Genomic DNA, 17,893 nt, shown 5'->3' on the forward strand with positions numbered 1-17,893 from the left:
CAGGTTGCCTGTGCTGGAGAGTGGAGCCATGCACACAGCACAGCTTGTGGGATTTGCTTTCCTACCCACATCCTCTCCCAGTTTGATGCTTCAACAGTTGTGCATTTGGGAACCCTGGACTAGAGAGGAGCCAGTTCTCCTCTATAATTCTACTACTCTCTGACTCCCCCAAAGCCATGTCTAGTGTCTCTGGGACTCAAAATCCCAAGTTGGGGTGCCCAATCTCATAAAAATGTATTCTCTAGCTCAGTGGGACAGGTGTGAGGCTCTCCTGAAAGCCACGCTTGGCACAATGCCCAGGCTGCCCCTGTAGAAATACCTTTAAGAGCCTCTGCCTGATTGTCTTGGAAAGGGATGTAAACCCAAGGAGCCACACCTAGATTCCCAAGAAATCTGAAGAAGAAAAGATTCAAAGCCACCCTTCCTGTCCTGACCTGCCTACTGCCCTCAGGGGAGCTCAGCTACTCACTTAGAGAACAGGGCAGCTTTGTTCAGTGTAGAGCTGGGATCTCCCCAGCCATCAGGCCAGCCAGAGACATGACATAAATGGGGTTCTGTATGCATCAGCAACAGGGCAGGACAGTCAGCTTTTACCCATGGTGAAAGCATATAGAAGCTGCCTTGGTTATGGGATGCCCACAATGTCCATGCAGACCCCTCTGCTATGGTGCTTGTACACAGTGTGAGCAAGCTGGAGACCATGGCTTTAAAGATGGCACCCTGTCATGGGACTAGCTTGTTGTTATCACAAGACACTTGGCACAGTGTGACTGAGAGGTGGGGCTCCTCAGCCAAACTATCTTCTAAAACGATTAGGTTTCTTCCCGAGGGAGCCAGGCTTGGTACCCAAGGCCTGTAATTGCAGCTACTAGGGAGGCTGATGCAGAAGGGTCATGAGTTTAAGTCCAGCTTGAGTTACAAAGCTGGTTCAAGACCAGCTTGGTCAACTTAGTGAGACCCATTCTCAAAATCAAAATTAAAAGGGGGCTGTGGTATAATGCTTCATATGTGAAAGATTCTGAGTTCCATATCCAGTACCACAAAATCAATCATCCAAGGGGCACTGGGTTCCCCTGTGCACACTGAGGGAGGAAAGATCAAGCTTCTTCCCATCATCATTTTTGAAAAGAAGTAGGGGAGTGAACTGAATTGGTGTCTAGGTCTGAGGTCAAAAGTCAAAGGCCTCAGGCCCATCCAGGGGACTGCCCTGTGAGACTATGGCCAGTTCTCTGGGTGACAGGTTCAGGAGAAGAGTACGTACAGGTCTCTCCTGGGTTCTAATGTTACCCAGAGCATGGTGAGAGGAGACCTACCTAGGGTCACTCAGGGGCTAGCATCCCAACCCTTCACCCTCCACCTTGTCAGAGTCCCAACCCCGTGCCTGTCATCTTGGATGATCAGGTGCCTGCAAGCAGACTCTCCTCACCTTGGCCAGTGTGTCCACCACGCTCACCAGTGGCTGCTTGGCGGGATATTTGGCCATGTCCCACTCGAAGTGCGTCACGAAGGATGTCAGGTCAACTGGAAGAGCAAAGACAGCTTGACAAGTGAACACAGCCTTCCTGCCTCCCAGGACTAAGACTGGAACCCAGAACCAAGCCAAGCTGAGACAAACTGAGCTTGCTCCTCACACCGAAGAAGCAGTCAGAGAGAAGCTGAAAAATAGGCATGGGCTCTGTAAGTGCAGATGCTCCATGAGGGAGCAGTTCAAAAACAATGGGAGCCACCAGCTTGCCATCAAAACACTCCAAAGCTGAGGGAAGGACACTGAAGCAGGTGATCTCTGAGTCCCATGGTCTCCCTTGGCAGTTTCTGCCTGGAGTTTGCTATGAAGCCTGCTCTCCCTAGAGGTTGAAACCAAGAAGGTAACATTCTGTGGCCACTGGCAACTTCACCTTCAATAGTTGTTTGGCTTACCCTCCCTAACTGGGTTGATGCTGTTTTAGGGCATCCCAAGGGCACTCTAGAAAGCATCATATCAGCCCCCAAACTGCACAGCCATGGCCTGTCATAGGTGCCAGCTGCTTGGGGGGATAGTCTCCCTGATTCTTGAGCCTCAACAGAGCAAGACAATGTTAGCCCACGTCATCCACTTTCAGGAAGACCTCTTACAGCCCAGCCACACACTGGAGCTTGCTTGTGACTGGCTTTTTCCGCCTGGAGCCATAGGCGCCATCCAGCGCATACCTGTTGCATTTTCATTAAAACCAAACAAATCCCACTGTAAAGAAGGATGTTCCTGACTACCCTAGCCAGCTGCGCAGTAGAGGAATGGGAGGAGCTGATGAATTTTAGTCCACGAAGTCTGGCTGATTATGATATTTAGGGGTGTTTTTTTTTTACATGTTTGAGTGTTTGAGACAGTCTCACTGTGTATCTCTGGCTGTCCTGGAACTCACTATGTAGAGCAGGCTGGCCTTGAACTCAAAGATTTGCCTGTCTTTGTTTCTCAGTGAGCCACCATGCTCATCTGTGATACTTAGTTTTAACTGTTAACTAACCCAATCTAGAATCACATGGGAAGAGAATCAGTGAGGGACTGTCTGGATCAGGCTGGCCTGTGGGCTTGCATGTAGATCATCTTGATTAAGTCATTGATGTGGGAAGACCCAGTCCACTGTGGGCAGTGCCATTCCCTTGGTTGGGGTTCTGGACTGTAGAAGTGCAGAGAGGGAATTAAACCTAAGAAGTACATATGAATTATTTTCTCTCTATTCTTGCCTGAGGCTATGACTAGCTGATACAAGTTCCTGCCTTGACTTTCCTTCAGGGATGCACTGTGACCTTTGTCAGGAAAGTAAACCCTTTCTTTACTATCACAAATGGAACTAGGACACTGGTTTAAGCCCCAGACCCCAAGCAAGAGAGAAACTGAGTCACTGTTCCTCCCTGAGAAAGTGGTCAGACCACTCACCTCTTATCAGCTTGTTTGTTTTGTTTTGAGACAATGTCTCACTATACAGTGCCAGCTAGTCTGGGACTCACTCTGTAGACCAGGCTGTAATCAAACTTCCAGGCATCCACCTGCCTCTGCCTTCTAAATGGTGAGATTAAAGGCATGCACCCCCACATTTGGCCTAAGGGATTAATTATTATACTCTCAGATCCAGAGAGAGCTATGGGACCTTATAACTTCTCCTTCCCCTTCCTGTTTTGTTCTCTCTCTCTCTCTCTCTCTCTCTCTCTCTCTCTCTCTCTCTCTCTCTCTCTCTCTCTTTCCTCTCTCTCTCTGAATTCTTTGTGTGGCCCACTCTGGCCTGAACTCCTGGGTTCAAGCCATCCTCCTGCCCCCAGTCTCCCAAGTAACTGGAATGACAGGTACACAATACCACCCTTTCCTGGGGTGAGGGGATTCCCATACAGGGTCCATACATGCCAGCCCTTCCCTATGTGTGCTTGTCCTTAAACACATGGAGAGAACCTGCCATCACCCTCTGAACTTGTGTGGAGTCTAGCTCCCTGCTCTTGGGAATTCAGGGCAGACAACCTTCCCTCGCACCCCCAAGTGCTCATATGTGTGCAGAGGCAGTTACGTAAGCAATGGTGGCAATGGTGAGAGACAATATCATGTTCCCAGAGAAGCCACCATGGCTACAATTGGACAGGGACCCTGAAGAAGCTGACAGAGGCTGCCGTGTGCAGCTGTGATAGGGTCAAGGGTCAAGGGTCAGAATGACCATGGTGGGCACTTGGGAGGGTAACGTTAGGAGTCTGGATGAAGCTCCTGGAGTGGGGAGGAGGGCAGGAGCTAGTCAGGAAGACAGATGAGGTATGAGGTCATCTCTGTGCCTTCCTTCCTGGAGCTGACATGGAGAAGTAGGGCAGGACTATACACAGTGGGAGAGTCCACACTGGAAGTGGACGGAAGCCAATGGGGGTGTGGGAGAGGAGAAAACCGAGAGGGGCCGGAGAAGCTCTGGGGGTAGAAAGGAGGGGACCTACTCAACAGGATGTAGGGCCAATGACACACGGGCCATTAAGTAAAGTGATACCCACATTCCTAGGCTGGGTGGCTAGGTGCAGGGAGGGACACTAATTTACCTGGGAACCATAGAGCAGTGGAAGGAATAGGACAGAGAGGCTGGATTCAGTTTGGGGGAAGCCCAACTTTGAAGATGGAAACCAAATGAGATTCAAGTGGGAAGTGGCCCTGGTACTCAACAGGCAGGAATGCCTTAAAATAACGAAGACGTTGGTGCTGACCAATAAGGAGATGTGGACTGAGGCTTACCTTGGGCCCAGATACATGAATCATCTCATCTCATTTACTCTTCAGCCCTATTGAGGAATGTCATTGTCTCCATGGGGAAACTCTAGCCCACAGGAAGATATACAATGCTCCATTACAGCAGGAAGAAAGGAAACAGTGCACCCAACACCCTGTCCATTACGAAGGAAAGCCCTTGGTTCCTCCCCCCATCATGTCCAACTCCCCACCTTTGCTGTCACCTCCAGCATCAGGGTATAGCTAAGCTGCAGTGGGAAGAAGGCTATCTCCTCACTGGTCCCTGCACAAGATCCACACTCTTGATTTTTTTTCCCAGAGTGGTTGGACTTGGCAGAGGCTGTGGAGAGAATCTCTATGTGTAATCACACTGCAACCATGCAGTAACCGCACTGGTGTTAGAATTTACAGAAAATCTCTAAGATGCTGGGGAGTAGAACACCTGATGAGATTCATGTTCTTGAAGAGGGGACATCTGAGAGCTCTGCCCATGCTCACTGTCTCCCAACATGCAGCCAAGGAAAGACTATGAGGATATAAGACAGTGGCCTCCCATAACCAGGCAGGGTCCTCATTAGAAGCTGAACCACCTGGCCAGGTATAATGGGGCATGGCCATAATCTCAACTCTCAGAAGGTTAAGGCAGGAGGATTGCTTTGAATGTGAGCCTAGCCTGAACTACATGGTGAGTTCTAGGCCAGCCTGGACCACAGAGTTCGAGTGTGCTGTGGAAGCCTCCCACTGTGTGGAATTTGGGGATGGTGGTCTAACTAGACTGACAGATATTAATCCAGGTTTTAGCATTAGGACAAGTTTTGTCCTTACCATGACCCAAAAACTAAACACGGTCACAGGAAGCCTCCCAGAGATAGCATTGCTAATTGTGAGAGAGCATTGGGCAAGAGAAAGACCTCCCACTGGTGATCTTAAGCCCTTCCTGAAAGTGAGGAACCAGCAGCCAGAACAGATGTCACAGTGATGTGTTTTTAGGGCCACACCCTCCCCACCCTCGCTGTCACCTCCAGCCATGTCACCCTTCCACCCAGGTCATGTAGTAGCCTACCCCGTCTGCCAGCTGCTCTAATGAGTCAATGCTAAGGTTGGATCTGCTGTACTAACTGACCCCTTCCCTCAGTGTCTCCAGAGCCCATCACAGGGCCCCACAGAACCCAGTGCTCCACAGAATGCTCAAGACAGCGACAGCCATGCTCATCACACCCAAGATAGCCATGGGAATGTACACCCTACAGGCTGCTTAGCAGAGACGCTTCAGAGCAAGCTCTGTTCTTTATGCTTTGCCACCAAGTCCAAGGGCTCTGTGGCTTTCACATTCTACCTCAGATGCCGAGCACCGTGGGTCTCTTTCCCACCACCTGTGAACTCCCAGGGACACTCTGGAGGATGACAATGATCTGCAGGAGCTCAGTGGGCCTCTGGGTTGGTGGCTATACTCTCTTTATCCTGGATCCTCTCCCATGTCTCCCACGTCAGTGCTAGCTCTGGACACTAACCTTTGCTCCAGATACAACCTGAAAGTCCTTCCTGTCTATACCTTGGGCAGGAATATTGTCCCAGAGTGGCCTTTGCCATCCCAGTCTTCCTTCCCTTTCAAAACATACTCCCCAAAGGCGGCTGCCTCTTAAGCAACAATGACTTCATCTGAAAACCGGGCCAAGGCCTTGCCAGCATACAGAATTCTAACTACACAGGCGGCAGGCCAATTCCTGGCTAGCCCAACAGGTCTTCTGCGGTCCAAGCCAGACACGTGCATGTCTGCTCTGCTTCTTCTGGATTCACATGGGTCTAGGTCTTACCATGTTCCACCCTCAGATGGTAGCAAAGACAAACAAAAGTAAAGGCTAAAATTCTAGAATGTGACTGTTATTAAGTCCATTGCATGTGAGAAAAGTAAGCCCCCAGAGAGCTGCCCGGCCAAGGTCAGGATGGACAACAAGGCATGACCAGGTCTGACCACTTCAGGCCTTCATGATATCAATCCCCTAAATTCCCCAAATGGCATGGGATTAAAATCCCACTTGCAGAACAACTAAGAACTCTAGGAAATTCTATCCCCAGTTTCCTGCAGAAAGAAAGGGTGCCCTGCAGAAGAAAGGGCTTCTGGAAGATTTTGGGTTGAGTGAAGTTTAAAAGGTCTCTTGACCCTAGCTGGACTTTTTGGGAGGCACTGATGCTCAGATGTATGGTCAGGCACTGCCTCATGGTGCTGGTAGGCCTTTGGCAGTGTTGGTTCACAGAGCATGCTCAGAAATAGCTTTGGACGTGACTGGGACTAACACACAGAGGCCTTGCAGGAGGCCCAGAGATAATGATACATGCTAACCAAGCAACAAAGACCAAGTTCCCTGTTTCTTAGTGTGCAGTCTCTTAGAAACAGTGCACCCAGACAGGGTAGGTCCCACACAGAACAGTTGAGTGGTGAGAGCTAAGTGTATGCGTTTGTTTGCTTCCCATGGTTTCTTTGGTTTAGTGCCCTATTAGGGTGGAACTCAGGGTCTGGCACTTTGCTAGGCAAACACAGCCGGTGATCCCTATCCCGGCCCTGGACCGTGTGAGCATTTTGATCAACATTTGAGCGTATGCTTAAATCCTCATTCTTCCTTCTTTCTCACTCAGAAGACCTGTTGAGATTTTAATGCAGAAAAGAACCCTCCTCAGCCTCTCAGTCTGAGGCCCTTCAGGTCACCTGCTAGGAAACAGGATCAGTTGGTGAACTTCTTAGAGTCTTTTGTTCTTAGGATTTTTGTTCATTCTGAAATGACTTGCTTAGCCTGAGGATGTAGCCCAATGTAGGCTGGCACGTACAAAGACCAGGGTTTCATCTCCAGCACCACATGAACCATAAGCCAGGTGTAGTGGGCCACACCTGTCAATCCTAGCACTTGGGGAGTGGAAACACACTGATCACCCGAGCTACATAGTGCACTTGAGACCAGCTTTGGCCATGTGACATTGTCTCAAAAAGTAAAATGAAATAATATTGTCTGCTCTTTCATTCTACCAGTTACAGCAGACGAGAAAAAAAAATACAAAGCCAGCAGTCCCTTCTGTCATACCAGGAGGAGCCTATTCTAGAAGACTCACGATGTGTACAAACCTCATCCAGGCCACAAGAGCAAGGCCTGGCAACTAAGCCGACATCCTTAGAGAGGGTGAGGTACCAGACTTTAAGACTAGGAAGATAACAAGCAAAAGGATGCTGAGGTTTACCCGAACCCCACGATGTCGATGCAGCCCAGTTTCCAGGTAGCATGCAGGTTGCTCAGGAGAGGCAGAGAGGGACGGGAGGGAAAGGAAGACAGGAATGAAACAACTTTGAGCTGCATCATCTGGGTATGGTGATCAAGCTCTAAAAGTTGTTGCTTGAGAAACTGCTGAGCCCTGATCACTGTACCCAACAACCAGCCTGAGGCCCCGCCCTCCCAAGGGCATGCAGCAGCACACTGAGCACGTGCACAGCAAAAAGACACAACCTACTCTTTAAACATTTCATCTTTTCCTTCAGACCTGAAACATAATATAAGATGGGGTTATTAACCACAAAGACATGTGAATCCAGAATGAGGGGAATGAGTGTTCCCATTTACTGCCTTAGGCCAGTAAATGCAGAAGCCTTTTAACGTTAACAGGGGCATGTGTGCATGTGTGTGATACTTATCCCAAATGATATAATTGTAAATATGCTCTCATTTTCATGTAGAGAGTTACAGTTAATTTCCTCTACAGATAGCTAAATATTTAATTCTAGAGTTTTCAAAGTGTCCAGGGTTTGGTGTGTGTGTGTGTTATTTTTATATACATTCTAAGTTAGAGTCTTAAATAGCTTGGTCTGTCCTGGAACCCACTAAGTATCTCAGGATGACCCTGACAGCCTGATCTTCCTGCCTACACTTCCCCAGGGGTGGGATTATATGTGTACACCACCACAACTGGACTCCAAAGTCTCCAAGTTATTGCTACACATTGAAAAATACAGCCCAAATGGCATGTGCACACTTAACAGCCAAAACAACACTGGATGGCATCGGATTATGTGTCTATCAGCACAATTTTGGACTGGGAAGTGTTTAGATGCAGCCCCGTGCTCTCTGGCTGGAGGCATTACTTGGCACTTCGGTGGGTAAAATAAAAATGGTAAGTGGGTGGAAATGTGGGACAGTAAGGGTTAACAGAGCTGGGTGTTCAGAGCTTCCTCTGTGGCCATGGTGAGGGAAATGGCCCCTGAGAAAGAGAACTGTGGTGGACCTACCTCCGTTAGCCAGGAGGGTCTCGTGTGCTTTCCCCTTGGAATCTTCCATGACCTCCACCACACTCTGCGCCATTCTCTTTATGAGGCTTTGAGGAGAGAAGAAAGAGCCAGTGAGGTGAGGAGCTGCTGGCAGGCCCACTCCACCCATCCTGCTGGCAGAGAAAGGAGCCTCTGGGGGCAGCAATTTAGCAATCTGTAAAGAGAGACTTAAAACACTAAGAACCTTTGAACCAGTCATTCCACTTCTGGGAAACCATCTTGAGGAAACAGGAAAAATAATAGAGAAAAGCTTTCTGAATAAAAATATGTTCTTTGCGGCACAGTTGCTGACAATAAGAAATTGGAAGCAACCTGGAGGTTCAACAATAGAGAATTGTTTGAGGATGGTCTATCCAGCAGAGGGATTATTAGGCAGACATTGAAAATAAGATTTACAAAGAATTTTAAATACCGTGGAACAAGGCATGTATTATAATGTTCGATGGAAAAACACAAGACAGACACTTAGACAGTAAGACGCTCACTGGCTGGGCAATGGCAAATGTTTCTACTTGATACTTTTTAAAATTATAATCTGGTAGTCATTTTATCAAAAAGCCAAACCGTGGGCCTCCAGTAAACATACTAAAAGACCTCAAACCATATACAGATCACAGATGGGGGATACAATACATTCTCTTTCATTCTCTCTCCCCCTCACTCTCTCCCTTGCTCTCTTTCTCTCTCACCATACTCCAATTGATACAATGTCTCCTATACCCCAGGATATCCCCAAGGTTACTATGTAGTTAAAAATGACCTTGAACTTCTGATCCTCCTGTCCTCACCTCCCCAGTGCTGGGAATGCAGTCATATATCCCTATGCCTAGTTTTTGTGGTGCTGGGGATTGAACTCAGGACCTTGTACTCTACCAACTGAGTTATGTCCCCAGCTCCAAGTCTTCCATTATTGGCAGGCACAAGTCCCACTGACCACTCATAGTGTGGACCCTCGGGCCTGCCATAGAAACTGAGGCAGAAGAACACCTTGAAGGACTCTGTTGTTGAGAGCAAGAAATGGAAAGAAGGTAGGTATGTTCCCTTCACCAAAGTAATAGAACTGATAGCTGACAGAAACTAGAAGACACAAGTATAAAATGGACAACCACAGAACCTGCCTAACATGTGTGAGGCCCTGGGTTTGATCCTCAGCACTGCTTAAACTATATAAACAAGCAAGCAAGCAAACAAATGAACAGGGCTAAAGATATAGCTCAAGGACTTGCCTAGCAGATACAAAGCTCTGGTTCAATTTCTAGCATCTTAAAGAATATGCAATGCCAGCACTCTGGATGGGAGTGGAGGCAGGAGGATCAAAAGTTCAAAGTCATCCCTGGCTACTTAGTGAAGTTGAGGCCAGCCTGAGATACATAAGACCAGGTCTCAAAAATAAGTAAACTTAGGCATGGTGGTGTACCCTTTAATCCCAGCATTTGCGAATCGGAGGCAGGGGAATTCTCAATTTGAGGCCTGCCTAGTCTGCATAACAAGTTCCAGGCCAGCCAGGGCTACATAGTGAGACACATGTACACATTCTTCCAGAGTCTACCTCCCACGTGGGTCACGTGCTCAATGCTTCTCTTGATATGAACTCTTATCTATAGATGTCAACAGGTGTCAACTTTCCAATTTTCCTGTGATCATTGATTTAGCCTTGAAAGGCTTCTGGGAAGTTGAGTATTATCTCACCTCTTAGATGAGGAAACTGAAACAATTTGTTCCCCCCTCAAGAGTCTGCAAGTGTGGCTTCAAAGACAAGGCTCTTGGCCACTATCTCATGCTGCACAGTAGACACTGTGGCCTGCCCTGCATTTCAACGCCCACCAGTGTCCCTGCATCTCTTTACTTAGAGGTTAACAGTCTCACTTTGGACAGCACTGGCCACGAACCTAGCTAAGCTGTTTTCTGGGCCTTAGACTGGGGTGGTACCAACAGTGTCAAAGGTTCTTTCCAGAGAAAAGGATGCAGTCCCAGGTGTTGCCATGAGAGACCTAGAGATGTGCTCTGGGCACCTGGCTGACTGGTCTGGGTTCTCTGCCCTCTGGCTTCCAAGTGGGTTCATCAGATCAAAGGGAGACCTAATGTCTAGCCTGGTTCCCTCCAGCAGAGCTCTCAACTCTTGCAGCCTCAGGGTTGTCTCAGCCCAGGTCCCTTCATTGTTTGGTAAGATTCGCTATAGTCCCACATAACCCTGGGCCTCTTTGTCACAAGAAGACCTCCTCCAAGCCGGACGTGGTGGTGCACACCTTTAATCCCAGCCACTTGGGAGGCAGAGGCAAGCAGATTTCTGAGTTCGAGGCCAGCCTGGTCTACAAGGTGAGTTCCAGGTCAGCCAGGGCTACACAGAGAAACCCTGTCTCGAAAAAAAGAAGAAGAAGAAGAAGAAGAAGAAGAAGAAGAAGAAGAAGAAGAAGAAGAAGAAGAAGAAGAAGAAGAAGAAGAAGGAGACCTCCTCCAGTTACCCTAAAATGGGTGTGCCACCTGTCATCTGCTGGGACTCCAATTCAGTAAGAGATTTTATATATATACTAACTAATCAGCTACTATGCACCTAGCACTCTGTAGGTGCTGACTAAGCAAAGCCCCTGTTGCCACAGAACTTCAGTTTCAGTGCTACTGAAAGTTCCTTTTCTTTTTTACAAATCACCATAGCAACACATGCAAGTTGATCCTATTATTGTGACCACTGCAGCCTATTCAGTAATGACCTATTTACATGAAGGCGGTAAGACTCTGATGGCTACCATATCATATCACCTGGCTCAGCAGTTGCTCAGCAATGTCTGTTGGATGAATAAACAAAACCAGCACATCACAGCCTCTCACCCGGCCGTGATTTTCTACTGGTCTCCATCCAAGCCCCTTTGAAGTGTACCGCTGCAGCAAATGTGGTCCCTTGGCACGTACCTGGGTTCTGGAACATCTCAGAATAACATGCTCCGATGAAGCTCAATGGCTAGAAAAGTCTCTTGTTCCACAGAACAAAAGCAACTTGCTGTGATCAGAAACTGCAGTCCCCAGAGAATTACCATGTCACCTAACCAGAACATTGTTTTTCTCAGCAAAAGGAATGTAAGGGTCTCGTGCCATTTTCAGATTTCCTTTTCACCCTTTTCACTACGTGTGTATATATCCCTTTCGTGTCAGAAGCGAGCAGCTTCTGCATCTACAGTGTAGAATCCCATCGCCCTGCCCGGCCACGGCAGCATTCCATAGCACTAGGTTGCTTCTTGTTTGAATTGATGTTGCAGTGATCCATACATTTTACCCTTTGTACAGGTGTGCGTGTGCGTATGTGCGTATGTGCGTGTGTGTGTGTGTGTGGCATGTGCGAGAGAGAGAAAGAGAGAGAGACAGACAGACAGACAGACAGACAGACAGAGAGAAATGGGGTTCTACAAGACAGAAACTACTGGGATTAAAATAAAGGTCATTTATAATGGCAAGTAAAGCCAAAGTCACCTCTAAATACAGCAAGCTAGTGTTCATTCCCCTAGCGACACAGAAGCCTGCCTGTGCCCTAACCCTCACCAACACCAGCCTAATGAATCCTTATAAATCCTTTTAGTCCCTGCCCATCTGACACTGGAAACCTACTCCACACTGTCATCCTGATTTGCATATTTGGGATCATCAGGGAGGCTGCATGTCCCTCTCTCAGGTCTGCTGAATACAGAAGACTGCTTTCCTCTGTGAATCACAAGTTCAAATCCATCCCAAGCTCTTGTTTTGTTTTCCTCTCTTGCTTCCTTCACTGATTTATATGAGCCTCCATGTTTTGGAAACTTAATTCTGGTGAATTCTACACACACACACTATAAAATGTAATTAATTTTTTTTAAAAAATGTAATGAGTGCTAGCCCACAGATCATATTTTTACTGAAAATCAACTGCAAAAAACATGTAATGATATTACTTGGTCACATGAATAGACATATTTGTGAAAACTCACCAATCTGTTTACTGAACATGTACATATTTCACTGTATATAACCCCTCTCTCTTTTTTATGTGTGTGTGTGTGTGCATGTATGTGTGTGTGCATGTGCATGCATGTGAGCTGGCATGTGTATGTGTATACGTGTAAATGTTGTACATGGGTGTATGCCTGTGTGTGTGCACACATATGTACATGAGGGTGCATGTTTGTGAGCAGGCATATGTGAACATCTGGCCACATGTGTAAAGGACAGAGGTCAACCTTGGGTATCTTCCTCAATCACTCTACATCTTACTTTTTAAGACAGTGCTTCTCATTAACCTTGGAGCTTAACTATTCAGCAAGACTGGTTGACCAGTAAGCCAAGGTCCTCCAGTTCTGTGCCACCCCTTGAAGTGTGACTACAGGTTGAACCACTTACCCAGCCTGTGTGAGCAAAAGAAAAACCAAAATAATGGACAGCACTGGGGGAGGTGGGCCTGTAGCCTCCACATGCACAGGCACATAGACACGGGATCCTGCCCCCACACATGCACCCACAAACACACACACACATACATACAAAGCTGCAAACATTTTTTAAAAAGGTACAAATCTATTGAAAAGGAAAAGGAAAGGTTGACTGTTTTCATATCATAAGACAGATTTTAAAGCCATGTGTAATGCAGTTTTCTATAATTTTCATTTCAATATTTATTTGATCTTTATTCAAGTATTTGTATGGGTATATATGCCTGTGAGTGAAGATGCCCACAGAATCTAGAAGGGAAGGTCAGATCCCCTAAAGTGGAAAATACAGAGTTGTAGTTGTGAGCTACCTATGTGGGTTCTGGAAATTGAACTCGGGTTCTCTGGAAGAGCAGGAAGTACTCTTAACTACTGATCCATCTCCCCAGACCTGGTTTAATTATTGTTTTGTTTTTTGAGACAGGGTTTCTCTGTGCAACCCTGGTTGTCCTGGAACTCACTCTGTAGACCAGGCTGGCCTCAAACTCAGAAATCCACCTGCCTCTCCAGTGCTAGGATTAAGGGTGTTTGCCACCACTCTAGTTTATTTTAATATTCTCATTTGAACTGTATCATACACATTTACTGATTTGTAACAGAATATTTGTTTAATTGTTGAATGATAATTCTACCAATAAGAGTATACACACACACATACACACACACACACACACACACACACACAATCATGGCCCCCAAAGAAGCTTCCCTGGGGTTCAAGCATGGAACTGCAGCACAGATGAGCCCCCCCGGTGAGAGAAATCACAGATCCCTAGCTTCTGTAACTACAAGCTAGGAAATTCCTGCTGCGCAGAGACCCCGGGGGCCCTCCCAGGTCTGTCAGTAGGTAGGAGGGCAGAGGCTGCGGAACTGGATGGATCTGAAAGGGAAGGCTCACTCCTCCTCAGTCACCTGAGTCACAGTTCCCAAGACCCAAGCACAGAGCAGATTCTTCCTAAGTGGCCTTAAGACACAGTGGCCCCAAGGGATCTCTCTGTGCATATTTTACAGCAAAGTCCCAGTGTCTGAGCAGCTCTGCCAGACAAGCTGTCATCTGGAACCCCGCCTTCCCCAGAAGCTGCAGCCCAGTCCTCCAGCCTTCAGTTAGGAAGTGTTAGCCTGCTGCATCTCTCAGCTCTCAGCTTGGCAGATGCCAAGCTCCTGAGGGCAAATCTGAATTGCAAAGGCCAGGCTTTGGAACTCCTGACAGGGCTCAACTGGTCAGGTGCTTGCCTCAGAGATTCCCCAGAATTCATGCTAAACATAAAATAAACCCGTGTGACAGTGCATGCTTATAATCAGTGCTGGGGAAGCAGAGGTAGACAGGGTCCTCAGACTTCCTGGCCAACCAGCATAAGTGACTCCGTGAGACAGACCCAGGTCCCAGTGAAAAGCTCTGACTCAAAAGAAAAAATGTCTGTATCCTGTAGCCCTTCACCACCTGATGTTGCACACACACACACACACACACACACACACACACACACAGAGAGAGAGAGAGACAGACAGAGAGACAGAGAGAGAGAGATCCTCTCTGACTCCCTCACTCATTTTGGAGAATTTCAGCAAAGCAGGATAGAGTTGGTCTGCATTACCCAGATGCCTGGAGAAGAGAAAACAGGTTATAGGACCCGAAGCTTCTCAGGGCTTGAAGCACAAAGAACAAGTTCCACCTTGGGAGCCTTCTTTGGTCTGCCAAAGGGACTCCTCAGAGCATCACCTGAATCCTCACTGAACAAGACAAAGTCTGAGAGCTGAGAAAACTGAGGCAGAGAATCAGGAAAACTGACCCCAAGTCGCACCCCCTGTCCTAAGCTCCATGTGTCTATCACAGAGACAGGTCTCCCTCTGCTACAGGTGCTGACATGTCTCCAGGGCAACCAAAAGCTCCAAAGTTACCCTGTGTCCCACTGTTTCCAATGTGTCCAGATGGGAAATACCATCCAGGAGAAGTGCCTGGCCCAAGAAGTGATCCTAGAAGCTTCCAAAGAGGGTGGGATATGTGACTCACTCCATTCTATGTCACTCTGCTTCCACCTCAGCCAAAGGACAATGGCATGCAGTCAATTGCAAAGCCATCAGGAAGAGGTAGCAAAGAATTTCTTCATGTAAAAACAAAGGTCAAATGAAGCTTCTAGAGGTGTCTAGAGGTTCTCCGCTGCAGGAAGACTCACCTTGCTTTAAATCCAACCAACTTCCACAGACACTGGAAGTTTAAGAAGCTGACTTTGGAGGGGCATGCCTGTGATCCTGGCTACTCAAGAGGCTTGGAGTAAAAGGATGGAAAATTCAAGGTCTGCCTGGACTGCAGAGTGAGTTGAAGGGCAGGAAGCCTGGACAACTTTGTGAGATTTTGTTTGGGAGCAATGGGGGGTTAAGGGAGGAAGAAAAAGTCTGTGGACAGACTTCAGTGTTTGCCTGGTAAGCAAGCATGAAGCTGCAAGTTCAATTCCAGTTCACACACACAAAAAAAGTCTTTTCAGAGACCCCACCCCCAATCCCCTACACTGTAGAGCCACTCAACAAAATTCCCTTTGCCATGCAAAACAGTTTTTGGTTTTGGTTTTGTTTTGTTTTTGGCATTCTAGAACTTGGACACTATGGCCCAGCAGCAGAGTAGGCTCGCCAGAGGTGGAGGAAGGAAGATCAAGAGTTTAAGGTCATCTTCGGCTGTATAACAAGTTCAATGACAACCTGGGCTACATGAAACCCTTGTCTCAAAAAACTAAAGACAACAGAAAGCCAAAGCACCCTAAGCTATTGTTTGCTTGCTCCCCAGAGGAGACACAGGTAAGGAAGGCTGCTAGATCTGAACTCAGCTCCCAGAAGACTGTCAAGAAATGTTCTAAGGTCCCAAGGCCTTTTAAGATGAGTTTAGCACCCCCTAAGCATCGAGAAAGTAAAGGGTCATTACATAGACATTTATATTTTGAACACCAACCAGCATGACCATTGTGCCCTGACGCAGGGTCCTGTTCCCCTAGAGCTGGGCTCCAGGACACACAAAGTGAAGGGCACCCTGGGGAGGTGCCCAGGGGCTGCATGAACAAACACAGGGAACAGGTAAAGTAAGAGAGCGGAACTACAGGTGGCTAATAGGCACTTGAAAGTGTTTAGTCTGGCTAGGAGTCCAAGAATACGCACAAAAACAATCACACAGCCTCCTCCTTCTGCCAGGTAAACGCGCCTTCTCTCAAGGACACTTAGCTGATGGGGTGAGGAAAGGGCCTCTTGCCACACTACAGGAACAGTTTAGCAATGTGTACAAACAGCTTAAATATTCCATGTGTGTGGGGGGTGGGTGGTGGGTGTGTGAGTGTGTGTGTGAGCATGCTACTGGGAATCAAACCCAAGGAGAACCTATAATTGCAATCTGAGGGTATAATTTTAGGGTAATCAAAAATACAGAATTGGGCTAGTGAGATGGCTCAACGGGTAAGAGCACTGACTGCTCTTCCGAAGGTCATGAGTTCAAATCCCAGTAACCATATGGTGGCTTACAACCATCCATAACGAGATCTGACACCCTTTTCTGGAGTGTCTGAAGTCAGCTACAGTGTACTTTACATATAATAAATAAATAAAATCTTTAAAAAAACTACACAGAATTACATTAATGATGAAGGCAAACCCTAAAAGCACAAAGATGGTTAACAAATTCAATGTGTTAATTATAATAGAATGGAATATGTATTCTATGACCATGAGAGAAAGGAAGGAAGGAAGGAAGGAAGGAAGGAAGGAAGGAAGGAAGGAAGGAAGGAAGGAAAAAGTGAGGGAGGGAGGGAGGGAATGCTTAGTGGTACAAACCTATATAATCCTAGTAGTACTCGGTGGGGTTGAAAGAGTAAGACTAGGAGAGTTCAAAGCTAATCTGGGCTACATTATAAGGGAGGCTCTGTCTTATAAAGCAAAAATAGAGGATGGAGGATGGCTCAGCAGTTAAAAAGGCTTGCTTCTCTCACAGAAGACTCAAGTGTGTTCCCCAGAACCCCTGTCAGGCGGCTTACAACTGCCTGTAACTCCAGCTCCCGGGAATCTGATGTCCTCTTCTGGCATACACAGTCATTGAGCACACATGTACGTACACACACACACACACGTAAAAATCTTTAAAAAAGAGTCAGCAGTGGGTCAGGTAATGAAGAAAATTTCAGAATCTCAAAGGTAGATGATCTGGCTCCTGATTCATTCTTTAACAACACAGCCATAGAATTAAAAAAAGAAAAGAAAGCAGAAATAACAATTTTTAAAAATAAACCTTCCAAAAATATAAGGATTAAAAACTGTAGAATACCTAAATTAAAAATAAGACAGCATTGCCAGGAATGGTGGTCCACACAATTAATCCCAGCACTCAAGAGGCAGGGGTAGGCCAGCCTGGTCTATAGAGAGAGTCCCAGGACAGCCAGGGCTACACAGAGAAACCCATCTTAGAAATCTGAAGGAAGGAAAAAAAAAGACAACACAGCACATTACAATTGAAAGCAGATAATATACAGAGGCAAATTTCATTGCTTTTGGCATTTCAAAAAAGAACAAAATGAACAAAGTCTGGTGTGATGGCTCAGTGGTTAATCCAGGCAAACTAAGTTCCATCCCTGGGGCCCACATGGTGGAAAGAAAGAAAATGGCTCCCATAAGTTGTCCTTTGACCCATTTGTGCACACACAACAAACAAACAAAAATGTAATAAAAAATTTAAACTAAACAAGCATTCAGTGTGCTTTCTTGGGAAAAGAAAATAAAAGCACCCAAATAAAGCAAGAGGGAACAAGATTATATGCAATGTTAGAAGTCACAGGTCACACCAGCAGAGAAGGGAGCCTAGAGAACTCTTTAGGAATCTGCCCACACCCGTTAGGTTCAGTGTCCTCATGAGAACTCTCTGGCATTGCTGCACAGACGTCCACC

The 17,893-nt window shown here is 46.9% G+C and overlaps 1 protein-coding gene across 6 annotated transcripts in view; it reads right to left on the bottom strand.

Moving 5' to 3' along the window:
- Atp6v1c2 (ATPase H+ transporting V1 subunit C2) overlaps positions 1-17,893 on the bottom strand; it is a 62,436-nt gene that overhangs the window by 14,915 nt on the left and 29,628 nt on the right. For 4 of the 6 annotated variants that reach the window (XM_085830212.1, XM_085830211.1, XM_029484727.2 and 1 more), the window contains exons 4-6: positions 8,493-8,578; positions 7,721-7,750; positions 1,427-1,521 (exon numbers count right to left, since the gene is read on the bottom strand). In XM_085830212.1, the coding sequence (XP_085686338.1) occupies positions 1,427-1,521; positions 7,721-7,750; positions 8,493-8,578 (211 nt within the window). The remainder of the gene's footprint in view (positions 1-1,426; positions 1,522-7,720; positions 7,751-8,492; positions 8,579-17,893) is intronic. The other 2 variants (XM_029484729.2, XM_085830213.1) reach the window with 1 other exon arrangement.

This window comes from Mus caroli, unplaced genomic scaffold, assembly GCF_978045245.1.
Source record: "Mus caroli unplaced genomic scaffold, Mus_caroli_1 scaffold_14, whole genome shotgun sequence".
Lineage (NCBI taxonomy): Eukaryota > Metazoa > Chordata > Mammalia > Rodentia > Muridae > Mus > Mus caroli.